General features: G+C 41.3%; 1 protein-coding gene across 8 annotated transcripts in view; it reads right to left on the reverse strand.

Annotated features, from left to right (window-relative positions):
* The window catches only part of LRBA (LPS responsive beige-like anchor protein), a 555,352-nt gene that overhangs the window by 47,632 nt on the left and 482,798 nt on the right, over positions 1–24,922 (reverse strand). For all 8 annotated transcript variants that reach the window (XM_043513125.1, XM_043513123.1, XM_043513124.1 and 5 more), the window contains exon 49: positions 154–243. In XM_043513125.1, coding sequence (XP_043369060.1) covers positions 154–243 — 90 coding nt within the window. The remainder of the gene's footprint in view (positions 1–153; positions 244–24,922) is intronic.

Raw genomic sequence — 24,922 nt, forward strand, 5'->3', positions numbered from 1 at the left:
AATTCAATGAACAGAATCTTAAATTCCCCCCCATCCACACCCACACCCACACCCACACACACACACCAAAAAGAAAAAAATCTGAACATTTAAAGCAACAGTGCAGAAATAAACAAAAGTGAATGGGTCACAAAGAGTTAATATGATACATACCACCTGCATGGCAGAACTTCTTGGAAGATGTGGCTCTATGAGTAGTTGGGTAGGGGTCTGTCCAAAACTTCGTATTTGAGCTTCAACAGCCTGGAAAAGGCACAGGCAGGTTTGCATGTTAAGAGGTGCTAATTACAGGCAATAGAACCATAACTGTCACCTGAAAATGTCATTCCACACTTCTGGCTTGTTTCATGTTCAAAATCAACCCCGTGTGTTCACTGTGGGGCTAAGTGCTTGGCACTGGTACTGAGAATGAGGTAATCATTTTAGAACTGTGGATGCTATTTCCATGAGAAACTCTGCAAAACCTCATCCTGCTCAGTGATATTAAACAGAAACTGGCTATTATAATCAGTAACCCTCCTTACTGGTTCCATTTCTCCTTTTTAACACTGGCTTATCCTTCTTACGTCATACTTCAGGAACAAAAGCTAATCTTTTACAGGTACTAAGAAAGCCTCCAACTTTTTGTTTAACTTCAAGCGTCCAGTTTCATGTCAATAATTAAGACAACAAAAAAGGGTAACAGCACATATTTTTTCAATATATTTTTATAAAAAAGGAAAACAAATTAATTGCAGGGCGCATTATACTACTAACAACCAATAAGAATGTAGAGGAGATAGAACTGGAAGACAAAAAACAGCACAAACTTTAAATAAGTTCTACCGTATACATTCATCAAGAAATATTTGATTTAAATTGCCAGAATCTCTCTCTCTAGACACCTAATCACTTTAAACAATCAAAGGAAATGCAACCTCATACTTTGTTATTCTTTTAAGAAAACATTTTGAGATGCAAGAACCCTGCCTGCCTACTTTGTCGATCTAGATTTTCTGTGTTTACACTATTGGTCTAAAAGAGACTATGGATTTTGAAAAACCTTAAAGCCTGATTTTCAGAAGCATTCAGAAGCAGAAGATTTTCTTCTGAAACATCAGGCCCCTTAAAGTGATCCAAACAGAGTGCCCAAAAATCAAAGCACCCAAAAACACTAGTCATCTTTGAATGTTTAGGCCGTTATGTTTATCCTCTTCAAGGCCTCTGTTTTCTAGTTGCTTCACACAAAGATCCCCCCACTGACTTCCAGAGAAAAGGCTCTTAATACTTCTACTGCTTACCTGGCACTTTGTATTTTTTAACCACTGGTTAATATTTCTGTGATGGCTGAACAACACCTACAGTGAATTTTCTCTAGTTCATTCATTTCAGATAAGGATAAATTACTACTCTGAGAGATGACATTGCTCAATGTAGAAACAACAAAAGCAAAAAATAAACGCTATTTGAAGCTCTTTCTGAAGATCTGAGGTTTAATTAGACAGACACCTTTATAGATCAGAAATGTGCCATTCCAAAAGTATTTGATCTTACTGCTAAGATAAATTTTTCTGATATATTTGAATAAGCTAAAACAAATGTTGCAAATATTCTGGGAACAGATTCTGATACCCTTACTCATTGAACGCTCCCAGTGCAATGATTTCATTGCGATTGCCCAAGGAGTAAGTGTCTCAGAATCTGATCCTAACCATATTAAAGCTCAATATCTTAAAAACCTGACTTTTAAAAATACACACACACACTTGTGCTGAGACCCAATGGGCACTTTCAAGCCACAACACAATCACAGTCCAAAGCCAAAGTGACATATCTGCCAACTGGTGACCAAACACTGCAACATGCTAAGCCAGTTAGAGTCCCTACTCTCTAGTGGTTGGACATGCTATGTTTGAATGTACTCACAACTGAAATGAAAAGTTGGACCTTTATGGATAGCAGCTCTCTTAGGTGAACCAGAAAGGAAGTGATAGGAGCAGTGCTAAGCAATCCTTGGATGCAGTTTATTATTTGCATATGAAACTATTTAGGACAAAGCTGTAGATCCTATATGAATAATGAACTCCTTATAAAAGATAAGGGTCTCCGATATAATGCAAAACAAGTAATTTGTTCTTCAACCAAAACTTTGTACTCTGACTTTTAGCCAGAAGCGAGCACTAGTTACAGTACAAGCCCACAAAAATGGGTTTCATAATGGATAAGATGATAGAAAAATGCTTCTGGCCTGTCACTTTCCTGTTACATTGTTCCACAACAGACCTACACAATTCCGCCCTTTCCCACATCACAATCCTCATGCAATGCCCAGAGGAAGGATGAAAGAGTTTTGTCATGCCCAACGTTCTTGGTGCATCCTTTAATGGCTATCCCCATAATAGGATGGCGCCACTACATACCACCCTCCCTGCACAGCATCAGAACTCACAACCTCCTCTCCCCTCACAAAGTACTGGAAACAGAAATCAAGAAAGAAAGAAAAGAAAATATCTACTACTAATGCAGCACACTCCACCTACAGCCACCACATTGAACAAAACTGCACTAATTCACACCTTTAAAATATGCTGATCAATGAAATATCAGTGGTCAAGAGCTATTCTCCAATCAAGACCTCATAGCAGTTAAGACTCCCACCTTCACTCAGCAACACAGAAATGCTGTTAGACAACACTATACATCCACTGTTCACCCACACAATCCTCTCAGGATACTTAAGATATCACACTCCCATAATACAGGCAGGGCAGCCGTCCTCTTCCCATCCAGCCTTAAAATGCAGAAAAGGATCTCCAGGGGTTGCAAAAATTATTTGAATATATCCACTTAACCTGCATGTCAACAAAAAAAAAGTCAGACTTACATCCCTCTAATCTACAGACCTCCAAACAAAAGGTTTCCTGTTGGAATGGACAGAGATGCTGATCATTATGACGGTGACTTTGCCAAGGATCATTGCCCTGGAAGACCTCAAACTGCATGCGGCCACACACACACACTTCCCTGAGGCTATGGCCCAAAATCTCCTATCGAACTCCAGGCAATATCTGGACCATGCATACAACCTGGCACACACTAGACCTGATCTATGGATTACAAGTTCACAAAGAGATAGCTCCCCTATCCTGAACCAGGCACATTTCCTCCTCCAACCAGAGACAAAATTCCAAATACCCAAAAAGTGCAACACCCCTAGGCCTATGTCTGATAGTTTATGGAGCCATCCAAATTAATATTAAAGTCATGCCCTACCAAATAGCCAAGGAGAAAAAGATCTGTTGAAACACTATACCCATACACACAGTACAACCGCCATAGACATACTGACACCACAAATACCCTCTTTTCTCCAATTTCTATGTTCTCTGAAGATCTGTGAAAAAGGAGGAAAGAAAATTTGGGTACTGATCTGTAAATTGAAGACAGTAGCAGACAGACTTCAGCACAAGAAATGCTTGCACTCCTTTTCCACAACTGTGTGGGAAGGCAAAGAAATTTTTTCTTTTCAAACACCTGCAGCCTTTTAACTACAACTAGGAGAGCTCTTCAGCACAATGAGCCACTTAGTAATCCCTGTTTGCCTCCAAAAATCACTCCAGAAGCCAGCATCACATGGTCTGAAGAACTGCAAGCTATTGCATAGTATAGATCAACTGAATCCAGGATGACCTCCCCAAACAACAGAAAGTGTATGACCTCAGGACTGGAATCAGTCTTTACTTTTTCCATTCACATAGCAAAAGAGACACTTGAAGTAGTACAGGGCATTTTAGCCATCAGTTGCAACTCAGACTTCTGCTCCTCCTGGTAAGGGAAGATCAGCCAGAATCACATGTAGCCTCTACTGACAGATAATTAATGCCTCTTTTGAAATGGAAAACTTACTACTCATCTTAGAGCATGCAACAGTTTGACCAATAGTCAAGAAGTCATCACCTGACCTTCTGGATCTAGCAAATTACAGCTCAGCATCTAACCTCACTTTCCCGGGCAATTTTGATAATGACTTTAGTCATGCTGATGGATGACTTCCTCTTCTCCGTTGACAGCAGGAGGATATATGTTCTTGCTAAATCTCTCCATGGCATACAGTAATGTGGATAATTATGGATATTAACTATTGTAAATAGAATTTAAGGAAATGACGATAGATAATTTAAAATATCTTCACAGTTATAATTTTAGGATGCTTTAGGGTGCTATTAGGTGATAAAGCTTTCGTTGTGAGATATTAGTATCAAGGTCCCATCATTTATTCATTAAGTAAAATGAAATTTGTGTAGCTAGCATGGTGAAACTTTCTCCAGCGTCATATAACTGGAAAGAAACAATCTTTGTTTGAAAAATTCTGTTAGTACCACATATTTTTATCTCTGAAGACATGTTGCAAACAACAAAGTAAAAGATTGCATTGTCCAATATTCTGTTCCACTGCTTCTCAAATATCTTAGTAAAATAGCCTTCTTCCTGTTAATCTTCTATAACAAATAACTGAGGTATGGTCATAATTGTTCCAGATGCTGTAAAGTGTAGTAATAAAGTGAAACAAGTGATGCAAATCCTTTACAACAATCCACATGATATGTCTCTCAACTTACTTTGACTTTATATCACAAAGGATTTTTCACATTAATTAGAAAACCTATAAATTAATTTATAAACACAAGTATTATGAGCAAAATTTCACCAGTCAGCGGATTCCATTTGTTTATAATGGTAACCATTTGCTATATATTCACAATCTTTTCTTTTCTCCCCCACCTCTTTCTTTGGCAAAATTAAGAGAGAGAAAAAGAGAAGAGAAAAACAAATGATGACTTAGCTTGGTTAAAATGTAGTTTTTGGCTACTGTTTAACACTGATATTTCCAGTCTCTGGACACATTCCCTGATCTAACTGGGAAAAAAGTTAATTTAATAGTATGCAGTACCAACCAAGTAGGGCTGTAAATTATTTTGGGAAGTGGTTGGGGGTTGAACACATGGATATAGTTAAGGTAAAAACAGATGTTTGTTACTTTTCTTTGCAGAAACACTCAGAAACTAAGTCAAAATTGCTTTTTTCATGTTTATGTCTGAAAACTATAAAACCGAATATGAGAGAAGGAGGGTGGAGGGGGAAATGGACGGATACAGAGAAAGAGAGGAAGAATGCAAGCAGCTCTAAAGTTTTAAACTCAAATCATGAAAATGATGAAGGCCCTTCAAATGAAAAGGCAAGTTATAACATTAGATTATCTTCAAATTTAAAGTCCCTTATGGAAACAAGTTAAGAGTTGGGTTTTATCAGTCAGAGTGCACACTCAGTCATATGGCAACAAATTGTCTACGAGTCCAACAGCACAGCATGTCCATGTGAAAATGTGCACCGCATTTTGCATGCACAATTACAATAGTTATACGCCTATTAGTCTTATTATATGATAATGCACTGAAAGGCAGAATTGGAGACCACTTTCTGAAAGTGTGCTTTTATATATCTAACTGCAAGCATTTTCAGTTACTACTATGCCAGTAGGATTTAAATGCCGAACATTTGAAAAACTAGGTGAAATAACATCAAGCATGTGTTAAGTCCAGAAAAGGCTTTGGGTTCATCCTTCCTCTTTCCACCCAGCATTTATGCCCAGGATATAACGGTGCTTGCAAAAATAATTACTTTGGCTTTTTGCCTCCCTTACCTCATCATTGAATATTCAAAAAGGTTTATGTGCATGTTCCTCAGTGATTTCTATTGGCTTGAGCAATATGCAACTATGATTGCTTGCTTTTCCTTTCCTTCCACCCAGATATTGCTTAACAGCACTAGAGAACACTGAATATTGAAGAGGTTTCCATTCAGACAGTGAACATATGTGGCCTAATGGCTGACTGACTAGCTTTGCTCCCTTTTGGGACCATGATTAAAATCAAGCTTTGATAACAGTGATTGAAAAACCATTCTGATCAGATAGTTACTTAAAGGTTCTAAGTTAAGGTTCTTAGTTAAATTCCTCATGAACTACAATCTAGATAACATTAACCATGGAGAACAAGCATGGTTCACAACAATTTGATAAACGTGCTGGAAACAGGCTGAAGATTAAAGAAGAGAATGTCCTCTCCCTTATTAGATCTCAAAACTACCAGATCACAATTATCAATAATTGGCAGAAACAAGCAGTATATTGGCTGTGTACTGGTCCTGGTGATACACTATACTTGGTCTTTAGTAACTTTAGGAGCTCAGTCCTTTTATTTTAATAATCACAATTCTTTTACCTGGAACAGCTTAACTATTCATCCAATTTTGCTGTTTTAAAAAGAATGCAGAATTTACATATTTTGGCGTAGAACTCTAAAAAGTGGAAAAAAAGGAAGGGGTGGGGAAGGAAATGATGACAGATCAAGAATTACACTGTATTCTCCATAGCTACGTGACATTCTTATAAAGCATGTGTTATGTCCTCCCTCCAGTATCTAGTCAACATAGAGAACAACAGCCTGCTACTTACACCAGGTAACTGAGTTACCATTTTAGTTCAAATAATAGAGGTCTGTACTTGGATGTGGAAACCATGTTCAAACCTCCTGATAACCTCTAAGAGTTCATTGGTAACAACACTCTCATAAAACAACTATACATTTATTTAAAATATTACAAATGCCCAAAGTCTATGGCTGAAATTCTGCATTGGGGATAAAATGCTTTTAAAAAACTGTGCAAGCCACATTACATATGAAACCACTATCAAAAGGTAGAAATGAGAACTAACTAATGTCAAATGGACCACAACGATTATAGCATAAATTCCTTACATTCTAAAAACAAAAACTAAACTAAACTAAACCCTAACCAAATCACACCACAGACTTGGTGTTGCCTTAGATAAAGCTTTTATAGAAACTCCAATTTTTTCTCTTAGCTCAGAAAAGTTTCTATACTTGCCTTTTGGGAAACTACTAACTTTACTGGTTGTGTATTATTTTTCAACCCTTAAACATTAAGGCCTAAATTTTTTTCAAAACAAGTTTTGCATTGTTGGGTGCTTTTTCTTATACCTGGTATTGTTAGTATCAAAGAGCTGTACATAAGCATATATGTTGTAACTGAAGGGGAAAGAAAAGTATTATGATGTACTCGGCAGTTTGTAAAAAACACTCTAAGCATACTTTAAAATACTTTAAAAAGTCTGCTGTGACAAAGCAACCATATATGAAAAAGTTATATATTTTTAGTTAGACAAATTATTAGTAGACTATTGTATCTAATTACATGGCAGTCATTGAGGTAAAACAGGAAATAATCACAGTTTGTGAAAATATGAATAGATTTCCCCATTAGGGTCACGTAAATTGCTCCAAGCTGAGCTTATACATTCCAGGCATATTAAACTGAGGCCTAGCACAGCCGCACTGCAATCTCCAGTTCATGCAGCTGTCCATCTACTACAGTGTAATCCCAGCTGCCAATCTGAAAGAAACCAGTTAGTCAGAGCAGACACAACCAAGAGAAACAAATGTCACTCAATAATGTTCAGAGGCACTGGGTTCATGGATAATTTCAAACAGTATCTCTGTCTGGAACACTGATGTGCTCATTCAAAACACCTAAATCTCTGGCTACTGGAAATAAGCAGATAAAAAAGTAGAACTAGAAAAATGAGTCTGGTAGTACTTCAAAGAGACTGACAAAAAATGGCACAAGAAACCAAAAGAAACTAAGTAAAAAACCAATAGATGGGGCAAGAGTGACTAGATTTAGTGCACACAAAAATGTAAATATTTGTGGGAGTGGGGCAGACTACATCAGGAGATTAGTGATCACCATATCTCTTTATATAAACAGTCACACCTTTTGCTCTTCTTAAAAAATGGACACCATCGTCCATAACATAGTTGCTGCAGGTAAGAAACCCCAAGACCATATTAATTTCTAGTATTAATCACTCAGTTTAATGAAAACCACTCTTTTAAATGGTTCAATAAAATAAAATAAAAAATGCTTCTTAAATACAATACATCTATGTGACCCTAAGAATCCCACAATGCCAACTGGCAATGGGATCACAAGAATATCCTGATATGTAAATTCTGGTTCAAAAAGATTATTATGTGAGGTCTTAAATAAAAGCCAGGATCTCACTGGTTCAATAATATTGTCGTGAAATGCACGTACAAACACTATACAAGGAAAGGAGTACTTGTGGCACCTTAGAGACTAACAAATTTATTAGAGCATAAGCTTTCGTGAGCTACAGCTCACTTCATCGGATGCATCAAGTGAAGTGAGCTGTAGCTCACGAAAGCTTATGCTCTAATAAATTTGTTAGTCTCTAAGGTGCCACAAGTACTCCTTTTCTTTTTGCAAATACAGACTAACACGGCTGCTACTATGAAACCTGTCACTATACAAGGAGTTATGTATGTATACTAAAAATATGTTCCTAAAGCTCGTATCATTGCAGCGTTGACAAACAGGTTTCTGCCATACAAAAGATATTTATCATCTGTCTCCATTGGTCCACATGTAAATTAAGCTTTGCAAATTAACGCAAAGGAGAATCATTTACATACAAAATCAGTGGGCGGGATGTGAAGTCACTAGGAAGGCAGCACAACAGAGAATAATCTGGGAGAGGGGTTGGGGGGGGAAGGAGGGAGTGTGCCATTCTGACTCTTAGGAACAATGAACTTTGGAGAACATAAGGTGAAGGCAAATAAGACACTCTTTTCTCCTACACCTAAGTAGTAAATGGACAGCACATTTCCATTCATGAAAACAGAATCTCAACAAGGCTTGTTGGAAATGCTGCAAAGGATATTTGGGTTGTGATAAACTTCTTCAGACAGATTAGCCTCTCTGTTTAGTCTCTAGTTTTCTTATGATTTTGTTTTATAGGTAACCCTGTTGTTCCTTTATCTTTTTTCACTATTTCTTGAATTTTGAACCTTTGACAATAAACTTATTGTTGTTTCCACTCTAAATATATCTCAGTGCTGTGGTATTGTACAAGGAGATGATCCTGAGTTGAATCATTAAAGCTGGCGTATTCACTGTTCCCTTGAAGCCAGCAAACCTAGTATTATTGTGAGTGTTCAGTGGACAAAGGCCTGGATACTACAGCGGAATGTTTCAAAGGGGTTTAGGAACTCCAATACACCTATTGTTAACTTGCTATGGCAATATAAGGGCTGGCATAGCTCAGAGAAGGTTATTTGGGTGGCTAACCAGCTGGTGGTATCAGGGAGCTGACACCCACTTAAGCACCAGCAAGTCTCCCTATGGCTGGGGGGGCAGGGAGGGAGAGAGTGACGGGAGGGGGAAGGGGGAGTGACACTCTGTCCCGGGCATCCCAAGAACTGTCAGAGTCTAATTACAACTAGAGTTGGTTGAAACTTTTCCAAGAGAAAATGTTTTCATCAGAAGATGCTGATTTGTTAAAATTTAAACATTCTGTTTTTCTTTCGAAAAAAGTGAAATGAAGCATTTCAAGAAGGTCAAAACAGAAGGTCAAAAACATTTGACCTTATCAGAATGGGACATTTTGATTTTTTATTTTGAAATGACTTTGTTCTGAAATTTTATTTTATAAGGCATAAAATAAAAAGTCAAAATGTGATCATTAATCTCACAACGTAGTTTGCACTATTCCCACAAATATTTACATATTCTGTGCACTAAATCTCGTCGCCATTGCCCCATCTATGGATTATTTTACTTTATTTTTGAGCTTCTTTTGGTTTCTTGTTCCATTTTTTATTCTGATTTGGGCAAAAAAATGTTGCAATAGCAGAATTTTCTACAAACTGGAAATTCCACTTCCTACACAGTTGTAGGTACAAATACTAGCCATTAACTTGCAGTTTCAGAATCTTCAGAATCCGTGAAAGCTAAAGACAACAAACTAAGAAAAGTCAAACATTTTGGTAAATACAGAAATACAGTTATTTAATCTCACATCTGCATTACGTGATAGTTTAACATCTTGATTGCAAACATTTGGATAGCTGTAATTTTTTTTTATAATGTTGGACAGAGTTTTCCACTGCCCTGAATTAACTATTTTTATCATCTGATTAATTCCACCCACTATGTAATTCCACCCACTATGATTTCCAGTATGGAAATTGCATGGGGATAAACATCTTCAGTGTGAGTGACCTCCTCACTCAAGAAACAGGTTCTTCCCTGATGCACTAAAACAAGTGTCGGCAACCTTTCAGAAGCGGTGTGCCAAGTCTTCATTTATTCACTTTAATTTAAGGTTTTGCATGCCAGTAATACATTTTAACATTTTTTAGAAAGTCTCTCTCTATAAGTCTATATATTATATAACTAAACTATTGTTGTATGTAAAGTAAACTAGGTTTTAAAAATGTTTAAGAAGCTTCATTTAAAATTAAATTAAAATGCTGATCTTATGCCACCGGCCTGCAGAGCCTGCTGCCACCCTGGGGTTCCGTTCATCTAGGCCGGCAGAAGGTCTGAGTGGGGCTGCGGCCAGGACCCCAGCTGGCAAGGGGCTGGCAGCCAGAACCCCAGACCGGAAGCGGGCTGAGCGGGCTGGCGGCCAGAACCCCAGACCGGCAGCGGGCTGAGCGGGCCGGCGGCCAGAACCCCAGACCGGTAGTGGGCTGAGCGGGCCGGTGGCCAGAACCCCAGACCAGCGGCAGGCTGAGCGACTACCTTCTCCCTGGTTCTAGCCCATTCTCTTCCTCTCTTTCTGCACTGAGCTGAGGGTGGGAATGCACTGAGCACAGGGCTGGGGGTGAAGGAGCAGGCTGGGGGTTGGGGTGTAGGGTCTGGCCAGGAGCTAGAATGAGGGAAGGGGTTTAGGGTTGGGGCAGGAGGTTTGGGTGTGGAGTGCTTACCAGGGCAGCTCCTATTTGGTACGAGTGGTGCAGGTGGGAATGTGTGTGGGGGGGATGTGCAAGAGCTCCTGTTTGGTGCTCAGGGTGGGGGTGGGAATGTGGGGGGTGCAAGAGTCAGGGCATAGGGTGTGGGGGGGGGCTGGGTATGTGTGGGGGATGCAGGAGTCAGGGCAGGGGGCTGCGGGTGTGTGAGGAGGGTGCAGGAGTCAAGGCAGAGGGCTGGGGGCATGTGAAGGGGTGCAGGAGTCAGGGCATGGAGGGACTGGGTATGTGTATGGGGTGCTGGAGGCCGGGCTGGGGTCGTGGGGGGTGCAGGGGTCAGGCCAGGAGGCTGGGGTGTGTGGGAGATGCAGAGTCAGGGCAAAGGGTGGGGTGTGTGAGCTAGGGTCCTGGGGGTGCTTCCAGTCCCCTGCCCAGAGTGGCTTATGGCAGGGGGTTGGAGGGGATATGCCCTGATTCCACCCCCCTTCCCCAAGGCCCCGTCCCCACCTCTTCTCCGCCTCCTCCCGGGAGCAGAGCGCGCTCTGCAGCTCCACTTCTCCCCCTCCCTCGCAAGGGCCATCAGCTGATTGGCAGCAGGGAGGAAGAGGAGGAGGGGCAGGAACGCAGCATGCTGGGGGAAGAGGCTGGGGAGGGGAGAGCTTGCCTGCCCTGCAGTAGCAGCCGGCAGGACCAAACTTCTTCCCCTGACCCCATGGGGGGAGGGGCGGGGGGGCGGAGAAGAGTGGGCTGGGGTGGGCAGGATTTTGAATGGCACGCTGCTGCCTGCCGGGGTCCTGGCCTGGGTTTGGCAGTGAGCTGAGCGGGGCCGATGGCTGGGACCCTGCCGGCAGCAGCATGCCATTAAAAATCAGCTCGTGTGCCATCTTTGGCACGCGTGCCATAGGTTGTTGACCCTTGCACTAAAATATTATTGCTTTTGTAAACAAAATAATGAATGCTGGGTATGCACATACAACCAGGGTCTTCATAAGTTAGGTTTTTTCATTCATAATGAACAATTTAAAAGGAAAATATACGAAACAAAGGTAATGTAATGTCATGACTATTTCTTAAAGTTTTATTATTTGTATTATTTTAATATTATTTTATTGTTTATATTATTTATTATTTTTTAAAGTTTACACTAATTTTGATTAGGTCACATTTTAAACTAAATGAAAATAACCCCAGAATGCTGACATAACAAGAAGTCAGTCTAATGTTACATAGAACTCTCCCTAAGTGTTTGATTTTAGGGACAGAGGCAGTATGTGGCTATGATATCCCACATTCATCACTCCCGCCAGCTGAAAAAAGTGGGGGAAATTAGAACATATTCATAGTTTTTGGAAAGGTGGGCAACATTCTGGGTTATTGCCTTATTTAAAACTGGCAAAAAATATACTGTGAATATCTAAAACTCACCAGCCAGACAGGAATGAAAATATGAAGAGCCTATGGGATCTGAAGCCCTCTCCTGTAATGATAGTTCCACAAAACAGATCAAACAGGAAGAGGTGAAAGAATTGGTTGAGCTGAAAATTTCTACCCCTGTTGAATTTTACACAGGGCTGAGAAAATAAGCACTCAGAGTTGAAGAGCTAATTTACATGAGCTCCATACTTTCCAAAAGCTGTGCTAATTCCACGTGTAGAGCAGTAGTGTTGGAATATTATTTTAAATCCTTGTACACCAGAACTCCTAGTCTGGCTCTAAAAGGACATCATTCTTTTCTGCTGGATGGTGACAATAATAGAAAAATAGAACCAAGGTTAATGCACTAAAGAATGAAGTACAAAGCAAATATTCAGAGTCCAAAGGGTTGTTTTTATTATTGAAGTTAAGTCAAAGGCAACTACAACTCATTCTTTATGATATAACAATGTTGCCTGCAGAAAGCAAGTCAGTGTTAAGGACCAATGTTGGTACAAGAAAAAAATGGATATAAACTGCCCATCAACAAGTTTAGGCTTGAAATTAGATGGAGGTTCTAACCATCAGAGGAATGAAGCTCTGGAACAGGCTTCCAAGGGGAGCAGCGGGGGCAAAAAACCTAACTGGCTTCAAGACTGAGCTTGATAAGTTTATGGAGGGCGTGGTATGATGATGTTGCTTCCAGTAGTGCACGGCCCATCTGCAACTACTGCTAGCAAACATCTCCAATGGCCAGAGATGAGACACTAGATAGGGAAGGCTCTGAGTTACTACAGTGAATTCTTTCCCAGGTGTCTGGCTGGCAGGTCTTGCCGACATGTTCAGGGCCAGGAAGGAATTTTCCTCTAGGTCAGATGGCAGAGACCCTGGAGGTTTTTCGCCTTCCTCTGCAGCATGGGGCACAGGCCACTTCTTGGTTTGAATTACAGTAAATGGTGAATTCTCTGTAACTTAAAATGTTTAAATCAACATTTGGGGACTTCAGTAACTCAGCCAGAGGTTATGGGCCTACTGCAGGAGTGGGTGGGTGGCGTTCTGTGGCCTGGGACGTGCAGGAGGTCAGACTAGATGATCATGATGGTCCCTGCTGGCCTTAAAGTCTTTGAGTTACAACTCCCAGGCACAGGTGTACACTCTTGCCTAAGTTCATTAGGTCTGTTTACTCAGAAGCACCACATATTGGCCACAGACCGAGCCAGGATACTAGAGTTGATGGAAAAGTGTCCAAATCATGGGGCATATCTTATGTTCTTACATAAGTAATGCTCCCATTACCAGAGTAAAAATGTTTATCTTTCAATTAAATATAAGAGTTTTACATTTAAAACTAAATTTCCCAAGCTCTAAAGAAAATGTTTTTCAATTGCCACAACTGAAAGTTGACCTGGAAGATTCCCCACCCCTAGTACTTCTCAGTCCTGACTTGATATCACAATAGCATTTACCCACCAACCATGACTAATAATCTTTTCCTTTGTGACCTGGCCAGCAGGAGGGACTTGTACAGCAAATCATTCATCTCCCTCCTACCCATGAAATCATTACCTCTGCAAGAGGACTGCTCTCCACAAGGCTTCAGAGGAAGAGATCAGAGTCCGGCACACAGCACTGTTGACAAGTCAGTCTCTGGCTGATCATGAAAACAATGTGTTTGGTTTTGATTATATTCTTTTTAAATCTGGCACCATTTTATGGAATTTTTTTAATGCTGGTTTTCAATTAAAACTAGACTAATCCTTAACATTTATTTGGCTTTTCACACACAGTTCCTGTGCTGCACTATGTCAAATATACCATCTGTGCAGCACACTTCTGGCCAGTGATGCTTCAAAGATTGTTTCTATAATACTTTGAACTGTGTCTGCATGAATTCTTCACTTACTGTATTCACCACTTCTAAATTTACTATTCCATGACAATGTTGTGTAATCACTTTATTCCATTTTTTAAAACCCACTGCAGCCACAACAAAGATTGTGCCCCACCTGCTGAAAAGAGACACGCAGATCATTTTCCCAACTATTTAGCAAACATTAACTATGCTATAAATACAAATTGTGTTTATACTTTGTGAAAGATTCACTGCTGTGTTCTCCAGCTGAGTTAGAGCTGAAATATGCTATTAACTCCCACCATGAATGTAACCGAAAGGGAGGCCAAAAATGCTTTCCCTGGGATAAGATATCAAGATCTGCTACTGCTGTCATGAAACTGGGGTCATGTAAACTAAACACTGCTGCTGCTCCTTTTGGAAAGCACAGAAGGCTCTCAAACTGTAAATATTTAAAAATAAAAATTACACTTATAAGGGGAAGATCTAAGATGCATAAAATTTACCCACAGATGATACTGAACCCTAAGCTATGGCTAAATTTCAAAGCCAGCACTCATGGAAACGGCACAAGTTTCTTTCTTTTTAAGATGTAAAAAATCCAGAATTATTTTCTCTATATGTACAATTACAATAGGCACATTAAAAAAAAGTCAAATACTCTGTCCACATTGATTCCCTCTGATTATTATAATTCATGATTTTTGAAACTTCTGAGTCTGTAAGAAAATCAATACCAATAGTCAATGGAATATAGAAAGCTGGACCTCTTATTATTATCCAGATTACCTTTAATGTATAAAATATTGTTGTCTCATTCAAGGGAGGAAATACAATCAATAGAACCACTTTAGTCTAAAGAGGAAAACTTTTTTTACTGAAAAGAATTTGAGTTATTGATTTTATGATTTTACTCATTTAGATTCAGTTTTTCAGTCCACTTTGCTTGTATTCATTATGATTTATGTAACATTTTGATAAGTATAAAGATTTCTATAGTCTTAGGATATGTCTACACTATGAAATTAGGTCGATATTATAGAAGTTGATTTTTAGAAATTGATTTTATACAGTTGATTGTGTATGTCCACACTAAGCACATTAAGTCGGCGGAGTGCGTCATCACTAACGTGGCTAGCATTGACTTACGGAGCGGTGCACTGTGGGTAGCTATCCCACAGTTCCTGCAGTCTCCATCGCCCATTGGAATTCTGGGTTAAGCTCCCAATGCCTGATGGGGCAAAAACATTGTCGCGGGTGGTTTTGGGTACACGTTGTCAGTCGCCCCTCCCTCCGTGAAAGCAAAGGCAGACAATCATTTTGCGTCTTTTTTCTATGCAGATGCCACCACGGCAAGCATGCAGCCCACTCAGCTCTGCTTAGCAACACCACCACTGTTGTGTCCTGGGTGCTACTGGCAACAGACGGTGCAGTAGGACTGCTAATTGTCATCATACACCGATTCCACTGTAACTCTATACTGATGCTATTGTCTCAATAGTGAATTTCTCCATGTTGTCTGTCATGGGCTCCCAGGTACGTGTGCTCTTCCTCGGGAAATACGCGCGGTGCTAACCGTCGTCCTCCACCGCTTCCGCTGCAACTCTGCTCTCCTGAATCCACCTCGCAGGTCTTCTCGTCGTTCTCTATAAATATCTAGTCTCGTGGCATTGGTCTTTAGCCACCGCTTTCGCTGCAACTCTGCTCTCCTGCTCTTCTGCAGATGCCGTACCATGGCAAGCATGGAGCCTGCTCAGATCACTTTGGCAATTAGGAGCACATTAAACACCACACACATTATCCAGCAGTATATGCAGCACCAGAACCTGCAAAAGCAGGCGAGCAGGCGATGGCAGCGCAGTGACAAGAGTGATGAGGACATGGACATAGACTTCTTTCAAAGCATGGGCCCTGGCAATTTGGACATCCTGGTGGCAATGGGGCAGGCTCATGCCGTGGAATGCTGCTTTTGGGCCCGGGAAACAAGTACAGACTGGTGGGACCGCATAGTGTTGCAGGTCTGGGATGATTCCCAGTGCTAAACTCTCACATGCGTAAGGGCACTTTCATGGAACTTTGTGACTTGCTTTCCCCTGCCCTGAAGCGCAAGAATACCAAGATGAGAGCAGCCCTCACAGTTCAGAAGCGTGTGGCGATAGCCCTCTGGAAGCTTGCAATGCCAGATAGCTACCGGTCAGTCAGGAATCAATTTGGAGTGGACAAATCTACTGTGGGGGCTGCTGTGATCCAAGTAGCCAATGCGATCACTGAGCTGCTGCTACCAAGGGTACTGACTCTGGGAAATGTGCAGGTTATAGTGGATGGCTTTGCTGCAATGGGATTCCCTGTGGTGGGGCGATAGGGATATGCATTCCTCTATCTTGGGACCGGAGCACTAAGGCAGCCAGTACATAAACCAAAAGGGGTACTTTTCAATGGTGCTGCAAGCACTGGTGCATCACAAGGGACGTTTCACTGACATCAATGTGAGATGGCCGGGAAAGGTACATGACGTTTGCATCTTCAGGAACTCTGAACAGACTTAGGCACCCTGGACAGTAGTAAGGAGCAGTTCAACTGTAGGCCAAGCAAGTGCAGAATGGTGGTAGAATCTCCCTTTGGATATTTAAAAGTGCGCTGGCACAGTTTACTGACTTGGTTAGACCTCAGCAAAACCAATATTCCCATTGTTATTGCTGCTTGCTGTGTGCTCCACAATATCTGTGAGAGTAAGGGGGAGATGTTTATGGTGGGGTGGGAGGTTGATGCAAATCTGCTGGCCACTGATTACATGCAGCCAGACACCAGGGCAATTAGAAGAGCACAGCAGGGTGCGCTACACATCAGAGAAGTTTTGAAAACCAGTTTCATGACTAGCCAGGCTACGGTGTGACAGTTTTGTTTGCTTCTCCTTGATGAAAACCCGCCCCCTTGGTTCACTCTACTTCCCTGTAAGCCAACCACCCTCCCACCTTCGATCACTGCTTGCAGAGGCAATAAAGTCATTGTTGTTTCAAAATCATGCATTCTTTATTAATTCAATCACACAAATAGGGGGATAACTGCCAAGGTAGCCTGGAAACGGGAGGAGGGAAGCACAGGTTGGGGTGGTGGATGAGGGGAGGAGGGAAGGACAAGGCCACATTACACTTCAAAACTTATTGAATACCAGCCTTCTGTTGCTTGGGCAGTCCTCTGGGGTGGAGTGGTTGGGTGCCCAGAGCCCCCACCCCCATGTTTTTGGGCATCTGGGTGAAGAGGCTATGGAACTTGGGGAGGAGGGCAGGCAGTTACACAAGAACTGCAGCGGCGGTCTGTGCTCCTGCTGCCTTTCCCGCACCTCAACCATATGCCGGAGCATATCAGTTTGATCCCCCAGTAGCCTCAGCGTTGCATCCTGCCTCCTCTCATCATGCTGCCGCCACCTCTCCTCTGGCTCCCGCCACCTCTCCTCTTGTTCATCCCTACTGTCCTTGTGCTTATTTTCTACTTTCCTGGACTCTGACATCATTTGTTTCCACGCATTCTGCTGAGCTTTTTCAGTGTGGGAGGACTGCATGAACTCAGAGAACATTTAATCGCGAGTGAATTTTTTTCACCTTATCATCTGCGCTAGCCTCTGAGACGGAGATGATAGGGGGAGTGTTGAAACATTTGCAGCTGCGGGAGAAAAAAAAGGGAGAGTAGTATTTAAAAAAACACATTTTAGAGAACAATGGGTAGACTCTTTCATGGTGAACCAAGTTGTTATTACATCACACATGTGCTTTCGGTACAAGGGCGCATTTTGCCTCTTATATTGAAGGCCTGCCGGTTTGGTGTGAGAGATCACACACGCAGGGCTGAGCAACAGAATTTGGCTTGCAGGCAGCCATGGTAAGCCACAGTCTTTCAGCTTTTTTAACCTTCATAACATGTGGGAATGGTTTCAAACAGCAGTGCCCTCCTTTCCCATACCAAGCACCCGTTGGGTTGGCCATTTAAAAGGAGGGGCTGTACTGGCTGCGAATGCATCCCAAGTCTTCAGGGAAAATTAATCATTAAACAAGATAGCTTTTAAAGCATGTATTATATTTACAAAGGTACACTCACCAGAGGTGCCTTCTCTGGCTTCATGGTCCGGGAGCCCGCCTTGAGAGGGTATTGACTCCAGGATGATAAACAGTTCCTCGCTGTCGGGGAGAATGGTTTCTCTGCTTGTTTACTGTGCTCTATCCTCCTCCTCATCATCTTCCTTGTCCCCAAAATCCTCATGCCTATTGCATGAGACTCCCCCCTTGCATGTGTCCACGGATGGGGTGGGGTAGTAGTAGGGGTCCACCCTAGAATTGCATTCAGCTCATCATAGAAGCGGCATGTCTGGGGCTCTCACCCCGAGTGGCCGTTTGCCTCTTTGCTATTTTGGTAGGCTTGCCTGAACTCCTTAATTTTCATGCAGCACTGCTGCCGGGTCCCTGTTATAGCCTCTGTACAGCATGCCTAAGGAGATTTTTGCAAATATTTTGGCATTTCGTCTTTTGGAATGGAATTCTGATAGCACAGATTCGTCTCCCGATACAGCGATCAGATCCAGTACCTCCCATTCGGTCCATGCTGGAGCTCTTTTGCGATTCGCGGACTGCATGGTCACCTGTGTTGATAAGCTCACCACGCTGGCCAAACAGGAAATGAAATTCAAAAGTTCTTGGGCTTTTCCTGTGTACCTGGCTAGTGCAGCTGAGTTGAAAGTTCTGTCCAGAGTAATCATAATGGAGCAGTCTGGGATAGCTCCCGGAGGCCAATACCATCGAATTGCGTCCACACTACCCCAAATTCGACCCGACTATGTCGATTTCAGAGCTAATCCCCTGGTCGGGGAGGAGCATAGAAATCGATTTTATTAGCCCTTTAAGTCGACAAAAATGGCTTCATCGTGCGGATGGGTGCAGGGTTAAATTGATCTAACACTGCTAATTTCAACCTTAACTTGTAGTGTAGACCAGGGTTTAGTTATGCATAGAATAGGACTTTTAACCAAAAAGCCTGAGTGTGGCTTACATGTAGATTCACCCTCTGTTAGATCTCCTCAGAGATGAAGGATAATTTTACTTCTCTCCCTGGGATGAACTGTAGTGGAATATTCCTGATACAGTCTAAGATCCAAAATAGCTTAAATAAAACAATGTGTATTCGAAAACCAAGAGGAGATGAAATTAAATCAAAAAGGAACAGTACCAATACACAAGAACTAAAACTCCCTAGCCCATACGTGCAGGAACTAGGGGTGCAAGGGTGTTGCAGCACCACCTGTCTCCCAGCTGCCGGCCCTGCATCCGGACTTTGCTTCTGACCTCAGCTTGGGGGGAAGAGGGGGAGTGGATAAGGGTAAGGGGGCTGGCTTTCAGCACCCCCACTATTAAAAATGTTCCAACTTTGCTGCCTAGCCTTGTCCAAATGGGCCAAAACCCTTGAAGCTTCAGAAGAGGCATCAAAAACAATTATGCCCATATTTCTCTAGTTCAGTGTCTGCAAGTTGCTAGCTCTCTCATCCGTCTCTCCATAATACATCATTATCCCTTCTTGTTAAGCCCTTGGAGGTTTTGAAGTAAAAGTGTGACCTAGCATTATCATATTAGTCAGAGTCCTACATTGTATTTGTACAGTTATTATTAATGTTTGTATTAATGCTCTAACTTGGGAAGAGAAAGGAAGCAATCTTTGTTATTTCCCCTCTCTAATAACTGCTGTATCATATTTAATAAAAGCCCCTTTGATCTTGCATCATTCTCAAATAACATATTACCTATGTTGGACAGATGGGGTTTGTTTGAATGTTAACAGTCCAACTCCACAACTTTTGGGATGTTTTTAGCTGACTTCCCCCCCAGAAATATCAGATGTAATAACGCTATTTCAGCCACACTCTTAAAGGTGACTTATGGTATGTCTACACTGCAATTAGATACCTGTGACTAGCCCATGCCACCTATCCTGGGGTTGGGGGAAGGGACTGTTTAACTGCCATGTAGACATTTGGACTCAGGCCACAGCCTCAGCTCTGGAACAGTCCCATCTTGCAGAGTCCTAGAGCCCAAGTCTGAATGTCTACACTGCAATTAAACAGATTCTTAGCCTGGGTCAGCTGGCACGGGCCAACCACAGGTTTTTAAGTGCAGTGTAAACATACCCTCTGAGGTAATATTTCATGATCATCTCATACTCCTTGGTAAAAATCAGCAAATATCGAAACTCCACTGATCAGTTGCCTGATTGAAAGGACTCAATCACTCATAATTTTTCATTCTTGTACAAACATTATGGGCACAGAATAGCACTTGTGATAAGAAGCAAGGAAACAGTGCAGAAAACTCACCAAATCGGTGGAAGGAGGCTAGCTGCACCACTGCAGCAAACTGCTTCTTGCATCCAGTGACTAAGGAAGCCTTTTCTCAACAAGTATATGGATCTGGGGCTCCACAGATCTACAAGAGGTTCTCAAGAACAACAACAGGCACTAAATGCAACATACCCCCACTGGAAGATTATAGATTTCCCAGTGCAGATCTATCTGGTGGTTACTGCTAGTTGACTCAGCAGTAATTTCCCTGTGCACCTGTATCCTCTCTGAGAGAGATGTGCAAACACAAGGATTAGTCAATGGCACTGTTGGTACAAAGAGTTAAGGAGTGGAGCATGGTCCCTTAGAAGGACAGGGTAAGGTGTGCAATGATATGCCAGTAGATTCATTTGGTTTTCCTGGCTGTGGCCCCTTTTCCCCCTGCACTGGCTCAAATTCTCCCTCTTGTCCAACCCAAACAAGAGATTTGCCTTGAAATTATGCATGTTTTTCATTCCCTTGGATTTATCTGCCAGAAGGTAACATGTGGCCCATGGTTTGCATTTTAGTTTAAGAATTTCTATTACAGCAGTCAGAGCTTTTAAAATACTTCACTTCCCCTATTCCCATAGGAAGAAAGAATGGCAGGAAAAATTGTTCACAGCAGTATGAAGAGATGTAAAAGTTGTACATTTTTAATTGTAAACAAGAATGTTAAAATATGATTTTAATCAGGTAGGTTTTCCTCCTAAACCAATGCTTCCTTTTCTTAATATATGTAACCTGACTGGCTGTAAAAATAATGGTGTCAGTTGGAGCAGCTTAGGAGTTCTAAGGAAATTTTGTATTAACCTAAACTCCTCTCCTCCTCAGTTCCTCCCACTATTATTGTGTGTGTGGCCTCCTGATGAGCCAGGTCACCAATACACAGACTGCATACAAGTGAGGATACACCATAAGGCTTAATTTTATTTTTATTTTTAATTTTAGTTACTGATGAGGCATAGATGTTGGTATGTATATTCTGACACACAATATATCTAGAGATATTTCCATGGTTTAAATAAACATCTACTATTTCCATGAGATCATTAACTCTTAGTAAGTTGTACATTTCTGAGTACGCATAAGCTTCTATTTCTTTTAAGTCTGTAACCTAAAATATCTTTCCTACTACATTTGTCATGATTTAAAGTTCAATATCTTGAACCCCTTCAAAACTACAAGGGAGCACTATGCCCATCAGGAAGTTGGGAATCTCCCTGCTGTAATGGTTTAAAACTCTTGATTTTAGATCTGTAGAGTAATGAAAAATTGGATTACATTTATGGCATTTTTTATATTTACAAAATCCACTAATAGTCCAGATTGGATATCTGTCCATCTTGGTCATCTGACTGTGGCAACTTTGGGGAAAAAAGAAAAAAAAGTTTCTTAGGCAAGATGATTAAAGGGAAAAAAACCAATAGCTAACTGAAGAAGCTCAGAGATTGGGAATGTTATGTAAGTCCTCGGGGAGATATATTACTTGGCAGGCAGAAGGTGTGGTTGTCAAAGGTACATGATAAATTAATTTAACACATGATATAGAATGATTATGCACATAGATACACACACTATCTGATTTCTCATTACTTTAATATTCATTCATGAGTAGACAGAATAACTTACCATCGGCAATGACACTAGACTTCACTTTGCACGTCTACTGATAACACATACCACAAATGATCAGCCTTGACCTATTTTTTATTATAAAATACACACCTATATATAATATAGTGTAATACAAAGATTATATATTACACTAAATAAATATATATCAGAAGGAATATCTTGTCCTCAGCTGAAAAATATGAAAGGAAAATGCTGCAGTGGAGGAAACCTCAAATAGCAACGAAGCTTGGAACAAATATTGCTAGATAATACTTGCTTTGCACTGTCCCCTAGATAAAAAGTCTCAGAAGTCTCTTCATCAATGTGGTTCTGATCAAATTCCTCTTTTCCTCCCTTTTGTTTTTTTACCGCTCAGTTCTATATTGCAGACAGTATGGAGTAACTCAAAAACAAGAGGGGCGATGAGGAGAATGAGAACAGATAAGAATAGTACAAATTCAACAGAGTTAATTAAAGAGCAAAATCTTTAGAAAGGTATTAAGTAAAGTGGATGTCACTGTTTAAACTGAGATAACGCCACATTTTTCACTTCTTTACTTCTAAATGATTTTTCCAGGCCACAACGTAAGTGAACATAGATCATGGTTATACTGATAATGCAACTGTTCTTGAAAAATTAAAAACTCCATAAAAGTTTAATGTGCTATAGGCTCTTATGCAGATTACTCCTACTTTGGTTATGATTTCCATAATTTAATGTCCTTTTACAGAGAGATTATTTTTATGCTTTCTCTGCCACATGTATTAATCATTCAGGATGTTAGCTTTGCGGGGTGAAGGGGGGGAAATATCTTGGTAGACAAAAAAAATGGTAAAACGTTAGATTTATAGCATGTTACATGTACCAAAAATACAAAAACTTACCACAATCTGTATTTTCTTTTTTAATTAAAAAAAATTCAAAGACCCATTTATACTGAAAGCTATATTGCACAGATTCAGTACAACACAAAACTAGCCACAATAAACACTCAGTAAAAATTCAATACAAATAGTTCCAAGCATTTGTGGTTGTTTTCCACCTCACATTTTAATCTTTCTAGTACTTCAGGTATGATAAACAGTCTTCCCAGGGGTTGTTTCCTAGATAATGTACAGTGAAGATAATACTGTTCATTACCTCGTGTGAAAAAATGGTTACTTACTGTTGTTCTTTGAGATGTGATGCAGACACATATTCCATATAGGTGGGTGCATGCTCAGCTCACCGGAGCCAGAGAACTTTGCTTAGCAGTACCCATAGGCGTGGCACTCATGCCCTGGAGCCACAGCTCCTCCCTCCCCTGGCCATATAAATTCAGCACTGCCCTGACCTCCTCAGTTCCCTCACGCAGAACGTCACAAGTAGAGACTCTGATGCAGATGAGATGGAAGGAGGATGGTGGAATACACGTCTGCGTGCCATCTGGAAGAACAAATGCCTTACCAGAGTTTGCATCTGAACTGGACACAGCCGTAATGGCACAGTGGTTTGCAAAAATATGCACAGAAGAACAAGCACCATAATGGCATAGTGGTTTGCAAAAGTATGCACAGAAGAACAAGTGGCATCCCTGCAAATGTCCAATACAGGCATGTCACTTAAAAATGCCACTGATGTGGCATAAGCTCTTGTGGAATGAGCTCATACCCATTGTGGAGGCACAGCCCGGACCACTTTGTATGCTGTCATGATACAGGAAGTTGCTCACCTGGAAACTGTCTGTGAAGAGACTGCTTGACCTTCATTCGGTTTGCATATGAAACAGACAAGGTGAGGAACGGAAAAGTTTACTTCTATCCAGACAAAAAGCCAATCATTGCCTGACATCAAATGTGTGAAGATGCTGCTTCTCTGAGGTTGAATGCAGCTTAGGGAAGAAAACTGGTAGACATATAACTGTGAAATCACTTCATACAAGCAGTTAAGGTGTGGCTGCAGGGTTACGTTGTCTTTGGAAAATTTGTATAAGGAGGTTCTACCATCCAAGTCTGTGACTCACACATTCTCCTGGCAGACATGATCGCCACAATGAAGGTAGTTTTCTAACACAGAAGGAAGAAAGAAGTTGTTGCCAGAGGCTTGAATGGAGGTCCCATAATAGTGGCTAATACACTATTAAAGCCCCTTAAAGGAAACAGCTCTTTTACCGGTGGATATAGATGAGTGACTCCTTTGAAGAAGCTCACTGCCATGGAGTTTGAAAACACTGATTTCCTTTGGATGGGTCAATGAAATGCCAAAATCACCAGCAGGTGGACTCTTACTGAACTAAGTGCAAGATCAGCAGACTGAATGTGTAACACGTACTCCAAGATGTCCTGGATACAAGCCAGACTTGGTTGAACTCCTCATGCTAATAACCATACCAAGAACTGCTTTCATTTGGGTGAACAGACTGCCCTGGTGGAGGACTTCCTACTATTAAGCAAGACCTGCTGGACCATTGCCAAATGTTCTTCCTCCTCCTCATCTATCCATGCAGCATCCATGCTGTGAGATGCAGGCCGCTGAGTGCAAAAACCTGATTGTGATGCTGAGTCAGGAGTTTGGGCTGAAGGAAGGGATATGGGAGACTGAACTGATAACACAAAAAGGTTGAAAAATCAACGTTGTCTCGACCACACTGGAACAATGAAAATGAGGTTGGCATAGTCCAATTTCAGTTTGAGAATGACTTACAGGATGATTGGAATTGGAGAAAAAGCATACAGGAATGCCAACGCCCACCCTCAGGTGAAAAGCATCGGTCAAGGAATGTGCACACTCCAAAGTCAGGATCTGATCAGGCTCTGGCAGTTTTGCATCAGGGAAAACATTACCCCTGTGGTCGTTCCCTTACTTGGGAT

Source organism: Dermochelys coriacea, chromosome 4 (assembly GCF_009764565.3).
Source record: "Dermochelys coriacea isolate rDerCor1 chromosome 4, rDerCor1.pri.v4, whole genome shotgun sequence".
Taxonomy (NCBI): domain Eukaryota; kingdom Metazoa; phylum Chordata; order Testudines; family Dermochelyidae; genus Dermochelys; species Dermochelys coriacea.